The 16,033-nt window shown below is 45.4% G+C and overlaps 1 protein-coding gene across 2 annotated transcripts in view; it reads left to right on the top strand.

The window, feature by feature from the left end:
* The window catches only part of ATG4A (autophagy related 4A cysteine peptidase), a 70,024-nt gene that overhangs the window by 42,954 nt on the left and 11,037 nt on the right, over nucleotides 1–16,033 (top strand). For both annotated transcript variants that reach the window (XM_057538577.1, XM_057538576.1), the window contains exons 3-10: nucleotides 1,887–1,958; nucleotides 4,082–4,180; nucleotides 6,570–6,671; nucleotides 6,894–6,966; nucleotides 9,315–9,394; nucleotides 10,104–10,291; nucleotides 10,413–10,491; nucleotides 14,688–14,833. In XM_057538577.1, coding sequence (XP_057394560.1) covers nucleotides 1,887–1,958; nucleotides 4,082–4,180; nucleotides 6,570–6,671; nucleotides 6,894–6,966; nucleotides 9,315–9,394; nucleotides 10,104–10,291; nucleotides 10,413–10,491; nucleotides 14,688–14,833 — 839 coding nt within the window. The remainder of the gene's footprint in view (nucleotides 1–1,886; nucleotides 1,959–4,081; nucleotides 4,181–6,569; nucleotides 6,672–6,893; nucleotides 6,967–9,314; nucleotides 9,395–10,103; nucleotides 10,292–10,412; nucleotides 10,492–14,687; nucleotides 14,834–16,033) is intronic.

Consider the following 16,033-nt stretch of genomic DNA (forward strand, 5'->3'; position numbering starts at 1 on the left):
ACAATGGTGTGTTAGTTTCTGCTTTATAACAAAGTGAATCAGCTATACGTATACATACATCCCCATATCTCTTCCCTCTTGCGTCTCCCTCCCACCCTCCCTATCCCACCCCTCTAGGTGGTCACAAAGCACCAAGCTGATCTCCCTGTGCTATGCAGCTGCTTCCCACTAGCTATCTATTTTACATTTGGTAGTGTATATATGTCCATGCCACTCTCTCACTTCGTCCCAGCTTACCCTTCCCCCTCCCAGTGTCCTCAAGTCCATTCTCTACGTCTGCGTCTTTATTCCTGTCCTGCCCCTAGATTCTTCAGAACCATTTTTTTTTAGATTCCATATATATGTGTTAGCATATGGTATTTGTTTTTCTCTTTCTGAGTTACTTCACTCTGTATGACAGTCTCTAGGTCCATCCACCTTGCTACAGATAACTCAATTTCGTTTCTTTTTATGGCTGAGTAATATTCCATTGTATATATGTGCCACATCTTCTTTATCCATTTCATCTGTTGATGGACACTTAGGTTGCTTCCATGTTCTCAAATATGCCCATTTTCAAACGTTAGGCTGGAAAAGGCCTTTCAAGGTGAAATTATTGTTAAAATGCCTATACAACTTTTCCCCAGACTTTCTAGCATATAGGCAAGCTGGAAGACGTAGAGAATATCAGAGGAAGGAGTGAGTGGCGTGAGCATTTGATAGGAGGGAATATAATAACAGCTAACATTTACCTCAGGCTTACTGCATACTGTACCATGTAAGCTACTACTTTCCATGTAGTATTATCTTGTTGAATACTCATAAGTCTATGAAGTAGGTACGATCATTCTCCCCATTTTACAGATGAGGAAACTGAAGCTTAGAGAGGTTAAGTGACAAGTCCACACAGTTGGTAAGTAGTAGAGTCAGGGTTCAAACCCAGGCAGAATATGGCTCCAGAAGTCTTACTCTTAACCATTTTACGTCTGCTTCCCATAATGTGCTAGGCACCGGCAACATGAAGGGGAAGGAAAATCCAGACAGCTCAACTTTCTGATTTGTTCAAAGGAAAGGCAGGAGAAAAAATAGAGACTATTGGCTAAAATTGAACTTCCTTTTCTTCTTTTAAAGTGCAATGGCTATAAGTTCTCTATAGAATACAAATATAGATGTGTTGTTGAGAAGGGGGAGAGAGAAGACTAAGAAAGACAGAACCACATCTAAGTACAGATGACATGTGGATGCCAGATTTGTGGCCATCGAAGTAAATTTATGCCATAAAATACAAGAAAGCATGCTTTGGAAAAAAAATATACAAAAGCATTTGTGATGTTATACATCCATTTAGATTACAAATGCCAGTTGCAGTAGGTAGTATTGATAAATTTCTTATACACTTAATTTGCTTAGCAGGGACATCTCCTTCTTAGTTAAACATTTGTGTGTACCCCCCCACATACACACACACACACACACGACCCATCCCTATTTTTAGATAACAGACAGTGGATGCTGATAAGAGATCCAACCAACCATCATCATTCAGGCAGGGGCTGATTGCCTTGTTAGCAGGTTATCCAGGATCCTCGCTTTTCCAAGTCCTTGTCTTTTGGCCATGTGACCCCAGTGTTAAGCACCTGTTGGGGCTTTGGCTCTCAGTGAGAAGGAGGCAGGAACCACTCAGCATCATTGTACTAGCCAGGAGCTCTGGTCAAAACATAGGTGGGAGGAAATGCTGAAATTATTTGGCTAAAATGAGATTGGGTTTCCTATGAATTTCCCTTAGCCTCATAACAATGGAATTGACTGGTTATTTGAAATTGAGTTTGCTGCTGGCTCAGAAATCAAAGGCAGATATCTTCAGATGGGATACGATGATTTAATTTTAATTTCACATTTAATTACAGAAAAATCTAAGCTGTTGTCTGATATAAGTGCTCGTCTATGGTTTACATACAGAAGGAAATTTTCACCAATTGGTAGGTATATCATTTATTATACTGTGCTTTCTTCTTTGTAGATAGCTTTCCTGAGGTTATCAGTGACATCATGGAAACCTCAGAACTAACAGCTCACTATGGCGAAGAATTTAATTTGGGGGAGTAGTTAAGTCTTATGCTTCATCCAGAAATTTCATTGCCGACATGCCTCATCATGTATGGTTCCATGGTGTTAATGTGTAATGCCAGTATACTTTTGAGCCCACCCACCTCCAGGTGTTCAAGCACTTAGAAGTGTTACTTGTTTTAATTCTAAGAGCAAGGAAAAAGTCAAACTTTTATTTGGACAGTATCTATTAAATTATAATCCACTGCTTTGTGGAGCTATTTGATTATTAAAGATGGCTGTACCTTGAAGGAAAGAAAATAATTCCTTTGCTTTTTTTTTTCCCTGTGAGATGAAAACATCTTGCCACTGGGAGATGAATTATAATGGACTTGCTTGGAACTAATTCTAGTCAGTTAAGAGTACCAGCCGCTGTCTAGAAAAAAGGACAGTTCAATGAGCTAAGTGAATAGGATCCCTCCAGAGAAAATTTGTGAAATGTTTGCAAGTAGGGTGACCTCTTCCTAGTCTCATGGTACTGTAGGAAAGGATCACCAAACTCAAATGGTGGAAGCTATTCTCCTAAGAGGAAACCTGTCTGACTGATTTTGGTCCAGGACTGGACCTAGTAACTGGAGTGAAATCAACCTTTCTGATAAGTGCCAAGAGTGAAGTTCACACAGACAGGTTTTTTTTTTTTTTTTTTTTGCTCTCCACAGGAAGTACCTGAGCAAAATACACAAAAGAACAATCTTTAGTACCCAGTGATTCTAAAGTGTTAAACTTTTTTCTGGGTGAAGAGATCTTTGCAAGATTTGAAAACATTTGCAGTTCAACTCTGACAGTGTTTCAGAAGAGATGATCTTTTTTTTTTAATGTGGGCTTCCTTGCATCTTTTCCATACTGATCTGGCCCATAATCCCACCATTAGCAAGAGCCAAAGGACTCCCCTTCCAGCTCACAAATTGGCTCAACCTTCCCCATCTTGCTGTAGCAAGTCTCCTTCAGTCCCCACAACAAAAGGAAAGGAGTGGCCACCTTGGCCCACTTGTCTTACGTGGTTGATGACCCCCTTTACAGTTAGTCTTGTGAGACCATGCTTATAGCATACTTTTCCACTTCCATGTTGGGAAATGAAACAATGAAAGCAGAATGTCTCCTCCGCCATCCAAGTTATCTCATTTCACTGGTACCTTGAAAAAGGATATTGAGCTCACCCTGGCCACGTTTATGGGATTTTTGTTACATCAAGTGTTCTTAAAATGGAACCCGTTGTCTTATTAACTGGCTTTGTGCCTTTTAAAAAGGTAGTACATTTCTAATTTATTAGTGGTATTTTTAATTATGACCATACTCATAACACCAAATATTTACATCATCCTGAGTGGGTTGTAGAACACTTTTATACTCTCTCTTTTAATTCTTACAATATCCACTAACAGTAGGCAAGGCATGTGCTATTATCCCCAGTCTACAGATGAGACTTGGATTAGGTAACTAGAGACTGGTCTTCTGATGCCTAATCTAGGACTCTTTCCTCTATTTTACATTCTCCTTCTTACTGTTCAGACCTTCATAATGTATATTTAGAACAGTCAAGAGCCTTCCATATTTCCTTGACCATTTTGATAATCAAGTTTGGTAGCATTTACTCCTCAACTAAGGTAAGATTGCCCTCCCCGAGAAGTGAGTTGTGAAAAGTCAGGTTCGGTCAAGCAGATGATGACACGGCATGGACTAAGTGTTGGTAGTCATACATGGTAGTCATGTACCAAAACTGCACGCATACCTGGATGTCTCTAGGCAGAAAACATAAGGGGCAGGTTGTGTTCATTTGTTTGTTTTCCTTTGGCCATAGAACGTGTTTTGGTTAACTCAGCATTATCGTTGCAAGTTCCACCCTGTAACAAACCCTGTTTGATGTCTGGCTATATCTCTTGCCTCTCTATTCCGAGTATGTGTGCCTGTCTGTCTTGTATGATTCCCAAATATGCTGATGTTTCGGGAAAGGGCAGTTCAAGGAACTCATATTCATTCCCATCCATTTTGTCAACAGGGGGAACGGGCCCTTCGTCAGACGCCGGCTGGGGATGTATGCTACGCTGTGGACAGATGATGCTGGCTCAAGCCCTTATCTGCAGACACTTGGGCAGGGGTGAGTTAAATTTGTTCTGGAAACTGCCTCGGAGACCTCTGCAGTCGCACTCGCCGCTGGTAGTTTAGCACTGGTGCCGAGGGGACAGAGCTGCAGGTCCTGAAGTGCTCTCTGCCAGTCCAAGTAGTGGGGCTGACAAGTTGGCAAAACCTCTCGTGAGAAGGAAACAGCCGGCATTTCCTTGTGACTCACCAAGCCGGAGACTTATTTTCCTGGGACAGATGAACGTTGAGGCAGGTGTATCATTTATTAGAGTTTCCATCTTCACTATTGTTCGCGTGAGTCCTTAAACAGGTCAGATAACAAAGGGAGCAGGAAGAAGGGTGTGGTGGTAAGTCTGTTTTTTGACCTCATTTAAAATATCTGCCTAGTGAAGGATGTCAGTGACCTAAAGGAAGTGCCTAATGAGGGAGCTATTTTGGTTTGGGTTCACTGATGATGTCCATTCGATGATGAAGAAATCCTTAAATTAGCTTCCTTAGGAGGCTGCTTCATTAAGAACCTTCCAGTAATCACTGTTGGAACTCTCGAGTCTTGCTTTCTTAAGACATGCGTGTGCTTCCCTGTTGGCATCTGTAGGCTGACCTTGGGTAGATGCCAGTTCAGGCACTTGGGTGAAAGTCTGGTTTGCCTTGGGGATGAGGGAGTGAAAGAACACCTTGGATGAGATTGAGCTGCCGAACTCATCGGCTGTTCCTCCTTGAGATTCAGAGGTACAGAAACGTCGCTCCCTGTCCGGGACTACGCAACCTCACACATCCTCCTGCGGTTCCCAGAGAAGACTGGGGAAGGGGCTGGGGAGGGTTTAGGGCTTCGTGCCTTCTTTTCAGGGTTTAGCATGTTCTGTGCCTGTGTTCCCTGGGTAGTATCATAATTTCTGTTTTACAGATGAGGAAACTGAGGCTCAGGAAGTAAGGTGACTTGCCCTGGGTCAAACAGCAAGAAGGCATCGATTTGGGAATAGAATGCAGGTCTTCTGACTCCTTGTCCAGTGATTTCTCTACTGTACACATACTTCTTGGAGCAGATCGTTCTTCCTGTGTAACTTTCTCATTTGTGAAACACTTCAAGATGATTCTTCTGGAAGTGAATTTTGTGGAAAGCAAACTGGGGGGAGAAAACCCCACAGTCAGCAATCTCAATTGTCTTAATATAAAAGCAAGTAGCAGGAAGAGTGTGGAAATAGATCTTGTAGCTAAGACGAATGAGAAGATGTAATTTTATAAAGAAGTATTTTGGAGTGTTTCCTATTCGGTTATTTTACAGTTGAGGTGGGGTGTTCACTTATCACCGTCATCAGTAAATATTTAGTGGTACTTAGCAGCCAGCTAATCAGGATTTCCCCCAGACTTGGACAGTTTGGTAGCTGATGAAAAACAGTTGGGTGCTGTTCACCCTTTGAAGACTGCTGGATACGAAGTTTAAAACTTTGGTTTCAGAAATACTAGAAGCAAAGAGAACTAAGGACTCTGGAGATAGTGGCCTTTGGCTTCAAGTAGATTTCAGTTGTGAATTCAAATGCTCTCTAAAACCTCAGGAGAGAAATTTCTGTCTTGGAAGCAAACTAAGTCTCAGAAATCTGTCCCATTAGACAGAGTTCCTAGAGCTGAGGGAAGGGGAATAGTGTGTCCTGTCCACAGCAGTGACGACGAGAGTTTTTGCAGTTGTCTTCAGTAAGCGATAAGCAGCCCCTGTAGGATTTGGGGGGCTGTGCCTGAGGCACAGACGGGATCCCCACAGATGTAATTATTTTAGTTTTGGTCATAAGGAAACCTGGAACACCTGATAACAAAGGTGTTTATTTTTCCAAAACTCACTGTGGCCTTTTTAAAAGGTTGTGTAAAAATGGCAGCATGCATTTTTAAAAAAAGCTTCCTTAGTTGCAAATTGTGTATATTCCCCTGGGAATAGGTGTGTGTCAGAAGAGCACTTCCCCCCATGAGACTCTGTTGGCAATGCTGCCAAAATATACGGACCAAAGCCGTTGCTGTCTGTGTGGACATGAGACATAACAGCGTCTGGGTGAGACACGGATATACTGCCAGGTTTTGTGGTGACCTCCTGTTCACTGAGTAGCTGACCAGGAAGGCCTTGTGACACTGTCTTCATGTAATATTTATCCAACTCAAGCTCATGGGCTAAGTCAATTCCTTGGTCAACTTCTTGTTTTGCTTTTACTTTATACCCACTGAGCCTTTGAAAGAAATCAGTTTCCAGATGTCTTGGTCATCAACATTAAAGATACTTAGGAATGTTCTGACCTGATCGCTCCCACCTTCTACATGTAACTCCTTTGTTTTCCTTCTAACCTCGTAGTCACAGTAAGAGTGCAGAGATAACAAACGGTTATAAAAATGATTTTAACTCATTTTTTCTTTTTCCTAAAAAGACTGGAACTGGGAGAAACAGAAAGAACAACCCAAAGAATACCAACGAATCCTACAGTGCTTCCTAGATAGAAAAGACTGTTGCTACTCTATCCATCAAATGGGTAAGGTCACATGAGTAGTTTAAAGGCTGTCTCTCTGTTCTGTAGTTCAATTAAGAGGAAAGGAAAACTGTATGTGAAATTCAGCTTACATTGCCCATACTTGCTTTTCTTGTCCCCTGCTTTGTATGTGGCTCTACTAAGTCGTCCCATCTACTTATTTATGCAAAAAAATAGGAGTTTGTGGTTTGCTAACCTGTTTATTATTTTTCCACATAAAAACAGCACAGATGGGTGTAGGAGAAGGGAAATCAATTGGCGAATGGTTTGGACCAAATACAGTTGCACAGGTGTTAAAGTAAGTAAAAGAGTCTGGCATGCGCCTTATTCTACCATCTCCTATGCCTCCCTCCACCAACTCAACATCCCATCAACCCAGCTGTTCCTGCCATCCCACTAAGCCACCAGACATCTGTACCATTTTGCTCAGATAGTTCTTTGAAATGTGTAATGTGTGTGGGCAACTGTCTTGGTAAATCACAGTTATAGTCATTGGTACCAGTCTATGGGGAGGCCCCTCAGGACTCATTCCATATCCCACTTGTAGATTGGTGCTCACGTGCTCAGCCATCAGCCTGAGGGTCACTTTGAAGCCAAAGGGTTTGCACTAAGCGGGGAAGCCTGAGCCAGCCTAGGCAAGACACAGACTCCCACCCTGTATGGTATAAAAAAAAAAATTCTTCACTGATTCATTCAACATTTACTGGGTGCCTCTGTTGCCCTAAGTACTGAGTGCACAGAAATAAACTTGGTGTAGTTCTTGCTTCGAGGACCTCACCACCTATTGGAGGAGACAAACCCCAGGGGAGCCTTAGAATCAGTTTGTCATCTCTTAGGAGACTCAAGGTACCCCAGCATGGTACTTTCGCAATTGTCCTGTTAAGTCTCAGAATTCACCTCCCACAGCAAGAGGCGACATGGAGAGGCCAGGACCAGTGCTTTGGAAATGAATGGGGTGAGTGGCATCAGCACCTACACCTGCAGGCCATCTCACCTATTGTCACTCTCCTTTCTGACAACCTATCACCAAATGGGAACTCCATGAGGGCAGAGATTGTATTTGCCTCGTTCACTCCTGTAATATTAGCACATGAAACTGCCTGGCACATGTAAGTGCTCAGTAAATACTTGATGAATGAATGAATGAAAATGGCAGATAGAATCTGGGGCTGGATTTAGGCATCAGAAAATTGAAACTGTCTAGCCTCCTTTGGTAGCTACTTCAATTCCTGGGCTCTCTGGCGTGTGATGATGGGACCTGCTCCATGCAAAATACAGATGGGGCACTGTTTCAATTATTAGCCAACCTTCAATGAACTGGAATGCTTTGTAAATGTGCTTTTGAGGGGAGTAGTCTGGACTTCCTGGGGACCCAAGTGAAACCTGTATCTTTGCATTACTCTTTGCTAACAGGGCAGCCTCTCTGAGACCACTTTCTTACCTTGGTCCATAGTGGCTTTTGGGGCAGTGTTGATCTGCTGAGTGAGGATCTGGTGGTATTTCGGGAACCACTGTAGGAACCCAGGGCAGAAAGTGTAGAAGATTAGAATGGCTGTGCCGAGCCCAAAACCTAGCTTGATATGGTTGGTTTATAAATGACATCCTTCAGAATTTGCTTCTTTCTTCTAAATTTTGAGCTTCCCAACAACAAGCAAATGGAAACATACATTTTTAAAGAATTTAAGTGGGTTCTGAGTCATCGTGATTGTTTTTAACAACAGTAGATGATGATGATGTCGTCATTATTATTTTGGGGGAAAGATACTACATTAAATGAAATTAAAATATAATGGTAATTAACCTCTTCTTGGGAGTTACTTTGGTTTGGGAGAGAATGTGTCTTTTGTTTTGTTTTGTTTTGTTTTGTCGGCCATTGAGACTGGGCTTTACTGCAGAATTCCAGAGTAGCCAGGGTAAACATGTCTTCTTCAAACTGGCAAGAGAAGGAAATAAGGGAGAAATAGACAAGGTACTTTACTCAGACATCAGATAATCTCTCTTTTAAAGGGGTTTTCTTTCTAATCTCCTCTGAAGTCATGCACTTCAGCATGCTCTGTCTTCAGCTGTTGACCAGCAAGGCCCGGCACTGAAGCCATCTGTGGCCCAAGTCTCCTGGGACGGCATCCTTACCACATGTGGGAAGGGACAGAAGAGATCACCTCTCTCTCTCTCTCCCCCCCCTCCCTGGATTTCCCTAGAACTTACTGTTTGTATTATGTATGCTCCTAAACAAATATATATATATATATGTGTATATTAATAACAGTTTTCTTTTTTTGGAAAAAGGAGTAAGTCAGAATGTCTCTTATTTAAGAAAAGAAAACAAAATCTCTTGGGAGAAGATGCACTGGTAACCTCTCTCTTTCGCCCAGTAGGAGTAACATCCTTTTGCAAGGCAGCCTTTTCCATTTTGTAAAGCAGGCCTTCTTTCTGAGGTGCGGAAACAGTGCCTCTGGCATTCTCAAGGTCCCTGGACGTAGAACGTTCCAGAGCTCAGTCAAGGGAGCCAGACCTGACCTGAATCCCAACTTCTCTGTGGCTCAGTGTTCGGTACCGTCAGGAACGCTGGGCATACATAGGTTGTACTGCTTCCTGCCGAGATGTCCATCTTCCCCAATTGTGACTTCATTGTATGTTGCTTTGCAGAAAACTTGCTTTATTTGATGAATGGAATTCCTTGGCTGTTTATGTTTCAATGGATAACACCGTGGTTATTGAAGATATCAGTGAGTCCCGGGCCAGTTTACCTTCTCGGGTGGCTGGGTGATGAGGTTCTTCCTCACCATTCAGAATGTGTGTGTGGGGCGCGGTGGGAGAGAAAGACAGAAAGCGAGGGAGAAAAAGAGAAAGAAGATGCACACACACCCGCATTCCCCCGCCCCCCAGCTCTCTGGCCTGCCCATCTAGCAGGACGGGGGCACAGGGCTCCGGTTACTCATTCCCTGTGTCCCTTCTTCTCTTCCCTCTCAGCTTTCTGAAAGGGAGAAAACAATTAGAGGATCTCTGCTGCCCCTCAGTGAGGTACCAGACCCTTTCCCTGCAGGTCTCCCCAAGTGCGGGTAATCAGTTAAACCACTGACAGGTCTTCTGTGGCGGTCCCCCCTGTGCTCCCTGCCACGGGGTTAGAGGGACCAACAGATACGGTCCCTGTTTCCAAGGCCCTTGCAGGCTAGTTGCGAAATGAGATTCTCCCAGTGAGCCCATAATATCTGACAAGAGGTAAGTGAGCGTTCAGTTGCCAGAAGGAGGAGAAGTAAGGGCTGGAGGAGTGGCCTGGGCTTCCCGTAGGAGGTGGGGCAGCCGGGCCCCGCTGGCAGGGGGAAGGGCCTTCCAGGCAGTGGCTGTCATGTGAGGTCTCCTTTAGTTTTGCCCTTGGCACATCTCCTAGGGCTGGATGCCCCTTATTTACCCAGCTCTCTTGTCTTCTGTTTCTAGAAAAAATGTGCCGCACCCTCCCCTTGAGTGCCGAAACAGCTGCTGAGAGCCCCCCTGAGTCTCTGAATGCTTCGACCCAGAGTAAGGGCCCCTCTGCCTGCTCTCCAGCCTGGAAACCCTTGCTGCTCATTGTGCCCCTCCGCCTGGGCATAAACCAAATCAATCCTGTCTATGTCGACGCCTTCAAAGTAAGTCGCACCTTTCCCCAAGCCGCTTGCTGCCCGCCCATCCCACCGCCATGTGAGCACGGAGATCCGTGAGCAGCAGTCCACAGATGAGCTGAGAATCTTGCGTTCTCTTTCCCTCCAGGAGTGTTTTAAGATGCCACAGTCTTTAGGGGCATTAGGAGGAAAACCAAATAACGCCTATTATTTCATAGGATTCTTAGGTAAGAAAAGAGGAATCACAAGTAAGTCATCATGGGCTAGGGGAGGGTGGGCAGAAGGTCTGCACGGGAGACCAGGCAATTCCAGTTTTAGGGGGCCCTCACCTAGCCTGGAGGTGCTGTGGCCTCTGGGCAGCTCATCTTGTCTCTGGCCTGGAGAGTAACGTTTACCTGTGCCTGACAGAGAGCAGATCCCCCTTCAGTGCCTCTGCTTCATTGCTTCTTGATAAGATGGTTCCATGGCTCCTTTCCCACTGGACGGCCCCAAGGTCATAGCACTGCTTCAGCACCTGTCTCTCTTTCCTGTGGCGCCCAGGGTGGCAAAGTTTCGCTCCCCTGGCCTCGCCGATACCCCTCTTACTGGGGCTCGGGCGTTCGGGCTAGGAGCCGTCCTCTGGCTTCCCGGGCTCATGCAGCCTGGGCTGCTAGCTTATTGTTCAGAGCCCTGACTCTGGTGGGAATAAGAGGAGGTGAAGACAGAGGTATCCCTTTCCTGATACTGGAGGCTAAGCCTTAAAACGACTAACCTCCTAATGTGGATCCTGATGAGCAGCCCGGCATTACCTGCCTCAGTAGATGCCTCTGGAAACCCGGCCACCTTACTCACTAGCTGTGACCAGAGACATTTAAGGCCCTTGGCACACGAGGGGAGCTAGCCCGGTGCTTCTCAAACTTTAATGTGCACATGAATCACCTTGAGAGCCCATTATAATGTGGGTTCAGCGGGTCTGGGGTGGGGCCTGAGAACCTGCATTTCTAACTAGGTAGTGCCGGTGCTGCTGGTGCCACACTTTGAGTACCAAGGGCCTAGGCACCTGCTTAGCGCCGCAGAGTAAGGGAGTGATGCGGTGAGGGAAGTGGGATACGGGACACCTCTCGCAGCAGTGGGCTTCGAGGAAGCTATGAGCTTAGAGAGCAAGGGAGAGCCAGAGCAGGTGTGGGGAATGGCCTGAGGGGTGTGCAGAGGGCTGAGTGAGATGGGCTTGGTCACCTTCCCACTCATCTCCTCCTCGGAGATTCATGGAGGTGAGGCGGGTGGAAACAGACCCAGCCCTGTATGTGGCCAGTCTCCCACTGGCTGGCTGTGTGCCAGCAGGAAGAGTGTCAGCTCTTTCAGTCTCAAGTTCCCTTTATGGAAGATAGGGCTGACCCCCAGCTCACCATGTTGTCACCTCACAGGAGAGCGCTCAGCAAAAAGAGCCAGCCTGACCCCAGCGCCTCTTTCCTCTGCTCGCTCTTTCTCTCTTTAGGGTAGGGTTTCTCCACAGCTGCTGGGGCTCTCTCTAATGCTGCCATCCATCTACTGGTCGATCCTAAGAACTACAGCTTGATGGAACATTTGGAAAGTGGAGGCTTTTCTTTTTCTAAGTACAAACCCCAGTATTTAGAGTGTTATAAATTTAGATGTTCTCTGTTTCTAAGCTTTTGGGTTCCTGTCAAAGAAAATGTAGCAAAAATCTATTTCCTATTGTCCGTGCTTGAGGAAAAGGTGGAAACATTGGAAAATAATTTTGGAGGGATCTCAGTGAATCCTGGGCACCCTGGCCTCCTTTATCCCAAGTTACCCAGAGAGAATTCGCCAAGCTGGCATAGCCCTCCTGTTTCCTGGGGCCACTGGGTCAGGGAGACATTGGTGGAGTTGGACTACTTTTGAAAGAGATGTGGGCAGTCCTCAGTTCCCAAGACAGAGGTTTACATAGTGCCCATTTGCCCGTTAATTTCCAAAAATCCTTTGTTTAACCCTCACTTGAGGCTCCAAACTCCCCTCAACCCCCATTTTCTGACTTACCCCCTTACTGTATTAGGCTCAGGTGGGGAGAGTCTGGATTGGCAGAATGTCTGAAGGGAGGGGGCAGATGAGAACTGCCATTTTCTGAACAAGGGACTCTGCAGAGGGTTCTCTCTCAATCTCTCTCCCCCTCTTTCTCTCTCTCTCCATGTATAAAAAAATATATATTTATATTACTTGTCATTATAATATATTGTTTCCTATATTATATATAAATATATAATTTATATTATGTAATATATAATTATTATTAAAACATATATACATGTATAGAGAGACATAGATCAATATCGATAGTTATATAGAGATGTATAGCTTTAGACAGATTGATTGATTGATAGAGTTAGCACAACACCCCTGTGAGGTAGAGATCATTATTTCCATTTATGCCTAGCGGAAGACTTAGAGGGGTTGTTTCCTCAAGGTTACTGAGCTCAAAAGTAGCAAAGCCAAGATTCGATCCCAATTTGGCCGTCCCTGCCCACCACACCACATTGCTTCCCGAGTGCCCTCTTGCCCAGTGGGAAGCTGAGAGAAGCACCTGGTGCACAAGACTATGGCCAGGGTGAGAGACTGGCTGGGAGATTTTTTTCTGTTTAGAATGTTTGTCCCCTGCGCTTTGGTGGAGGGTGCCACCTGGAGATCTGTCGCATGAGCCCAGTGTCTGCAGATGGTGGACCTCCCTGCCACTTCTTCTTGGGCCTCATTAGAGACCTTGATTTAGTCCCCATATCATTTCTAGGAGTTTTTTGATCTCTTACTGTATCTCTTTTAAGCACTCTCAGAAATAGGGCAGCCCACAAAGCTCCACTACACACACACACACACACACACACACCCCCATGGGAAAGGGCCAGAGTCAGAGAGGACACTGTTATTATTCCCATCACCTTAACTCAAAACTGGCAGGACACTCGGTTCTGATCCTGCTTTGGAGTCGCATTTTCTCGTGCACAGCTTCCTTCTCCCCTTCCCTTTCTATGGTCTTAGGTAGGCTTTCCTCTAAACGACCTGGTTGTTGCTCTTTATTGAGCCTTGACGCTTTTTTGATATCACTGGTCTCACCCGCCTGTGGTCTGGGGGAATATGTACCTTGACTTTCCTAAAGCAAGCCATATGGGGGCATTGATTTCCATATGCTCTTACACATGTATTTGTAGGAAAATCCTTTTGAGTCTCAGCAAGGTACATCTATGACTACCTTGCGTTTGTACTGTGTTTTAAGCAGTTCACAGAGGTGAGGTCTTCTCATTCTGATAATACCCTGGGAGGTAACTGGAACAGACCCAGTGACTCCAGTTTAAAAGCAAGAAAATTAGGACAGAGTGAAGTGGTTTGTCCTAGGTCTGCGACAGAGATAAGTTAAACTTGGCATCAGACATCAGAAACACTCTTGGCCAACAGAAGCACTTAGGTGTACTCAAAAGAATCCTGGATGCCATTCCAGAGAGCGTCTTCGGGGTTTCCCTTCCCACCCCATCCTCCTGCCTCAGGCAGATCTCTCTCTCTGCTTGTTTAACCCAGTCTAGAACACAGAGGCCCAGATGGTGCTCAGGCCTGGACAGCGAGGTTGGGGTGACCCCTTAGGTACGTCAGCCTACTCAGTATGCTGCTGATGAGCATTAGAGAGACTCTCAACCCTTTGAACGTTAGATAAAAGTAGAGATTTTATTATCCCAAACTCCCCCCAGATCATTATTGGGCTAGACTTTTTCAACTTAATGAAGCAGCGTTTTTCTCCAATTTGTAACGGTCGACCAATCTCAAAGTGAGTTTTCCCAGCAAGGCGTATCTGTACTGATACTACTGTGACCAAGGCAGTGCTTTCTGACAGGAATTACTGACTTGCTAACAATGACTAACTTGCTAGCGAATCAAGACCAGAAGTCAGCTCCCTGGTATCTCATCCGTGGCAGAGTCAGCATTCCCATTTCTTTTGGAGGCCAAGGCCTTTTTCCTTCCCAGATGTGCTCTTTGACCATAGGTCTAAGAACCAGTGGTCTAGAGCAAGAGGCTTTCCGGTGTTGGAAGGGTCAGGAAGCTCCCTGATGGCACCTGGACTCATGGCCTGGTGATTCCACCTACCACCTCTGGGCTACTGCTGCTCACCGAGCCCGCCATGTCATCTGTGGTCGCTCACTCCCCCCTTTCCCCAAACCTGTGCCTTTCCGCTTTTGGACTTGGACTTTGAGGAGATACAAATGCTAGGGCAAGTCTTCGCATTGAATGATTGGCTTTGGGTGCGGGTGGCTTCCTTCAAGCATGTGCACCCTCCTTCCGGCTTTCTGTCATCTCATTCTCATTGTCACCAAGGGAGGGGTTAGGACAACCAGAGCGCCTCATCCCAAGGACAGCAGAGCGGCCAGGGCTGGTGGTTCTTCGAAGGTTAAGCATGTCTCATTCAAAACAGGCGATGAGCTCATTTTCTTGGACCCTCACACAACCCAGACCTTTGTTGACACTGAGGAGAACGGAACAGTTGACGACCAGACTTTCCATTGTCTGCAACCTCCACAGCGAATGAACATCCTGAACTTGGATCCTTCTGTAGCATTGGTGGGTATCTGAAGGTTGGGTGGACCAAGAGACACAACACTGCCCTATCACAGTTTGGCTCCCTGGAAGTTATCCAGGTTGCTAGGTAGGGCGGCAAAAGACTGTTCGCTCCCCACCCCCACGAGAGGTAGTGTCGTGTGGTGTAGTGGGGAAGGAATGGGCCCTGAAGCCGAGTTACGATCGAAGCCGCTTACCAGCCATGGACTTAGGGGGAGTCCCTTAACTTTTCTGAGCTTCGGCCTTCTCATCCCTCCAGTGGGCAAAACGGTAGTTCCTTCCTTGCATGGCTGTATAAGTACACTGTGTGTAAGGCACATAGCACAGTGCCTGGCATGTTGTAAGCATTCTAGAAATGTTAGTCATGATCAGTGTTACCATCTTTCCCCCTTTTCCTTCTTGCCCTCTAAATATTGCCATCCAGGCACCGGGAATAAGGTGAGACATAGGGAAGGAGGGATAAGGAGGCAAGACCTCCTGGGTGGACAACGTCCATTCCTCTGGGCACACAATCCAGGAAGCTGCAGGCTTTCCCCCGCTGGAAATATGACTGCTGTCCACACATGGAAGGGACAGCTGCCTGGGAAGTAGCCAGTGGTTCTGAGGCCTGCCTGCATCCTCTCTACCAGTTTAACCCGATTGTCGGAGGGCCAGTGACGGAGAGCTGACAGAGTCCTCCTCTTGTTTTGGACCGTTCTTTTAGTGCTGTAGGATGGTTCTGAGGATGGGGAAGGAGGCTGATGGCTCTCTTTATTCCTTTTTTTTTTTCTTTTTTTTACCGCCAGGGAAGTCCCTGACTTTTTTTTTTTAATTTTTAAATTTTATTTTATTTGATTTTTTATACAGTGGGTTCTCATTAGTTATCCATTTTATACATATTAGTGTATATATGTCAATCCCAATCTCCCAATTCATCCCATCACCACCTCTTTATTCTAAAAGATAATTTCCTTAAGGTCAAAGCCACCTTGTTAAGTGATGCCTCTAGCTAAAAGTACTATTTGGCTTTTGTTTGCTGGTTTTAATGGATTGCTTTTTATAGGTAGGTATATTTGTGCACTGAATGTAATGGAATTAACCCTGTGCTTTGGAGATTGGTTTTCAAGTTACTATATCTCACAGTGTGAAGGGAGAGGATCAGGGAGGGAAAGGGACAAGGTAAAAGGGAAAGGGACAGGGTAAAAGGGAAAGGGACAGGGTAAA

Source organism: Balaenoptera acutorostrata, chromosome X, assembly GCF_949987535.1.
Source record: "Balaenoptera acutorostrata chromosome X, mBalAcu1.1, whole genome shotgun sequence".
Lineage (NCBI taxonomy): Eukaryota > Metazoa > Chordata > Mammalia > Artiodactyla > Balaenopteridae > Balaenoptera > Balaenoptera acutorostrata.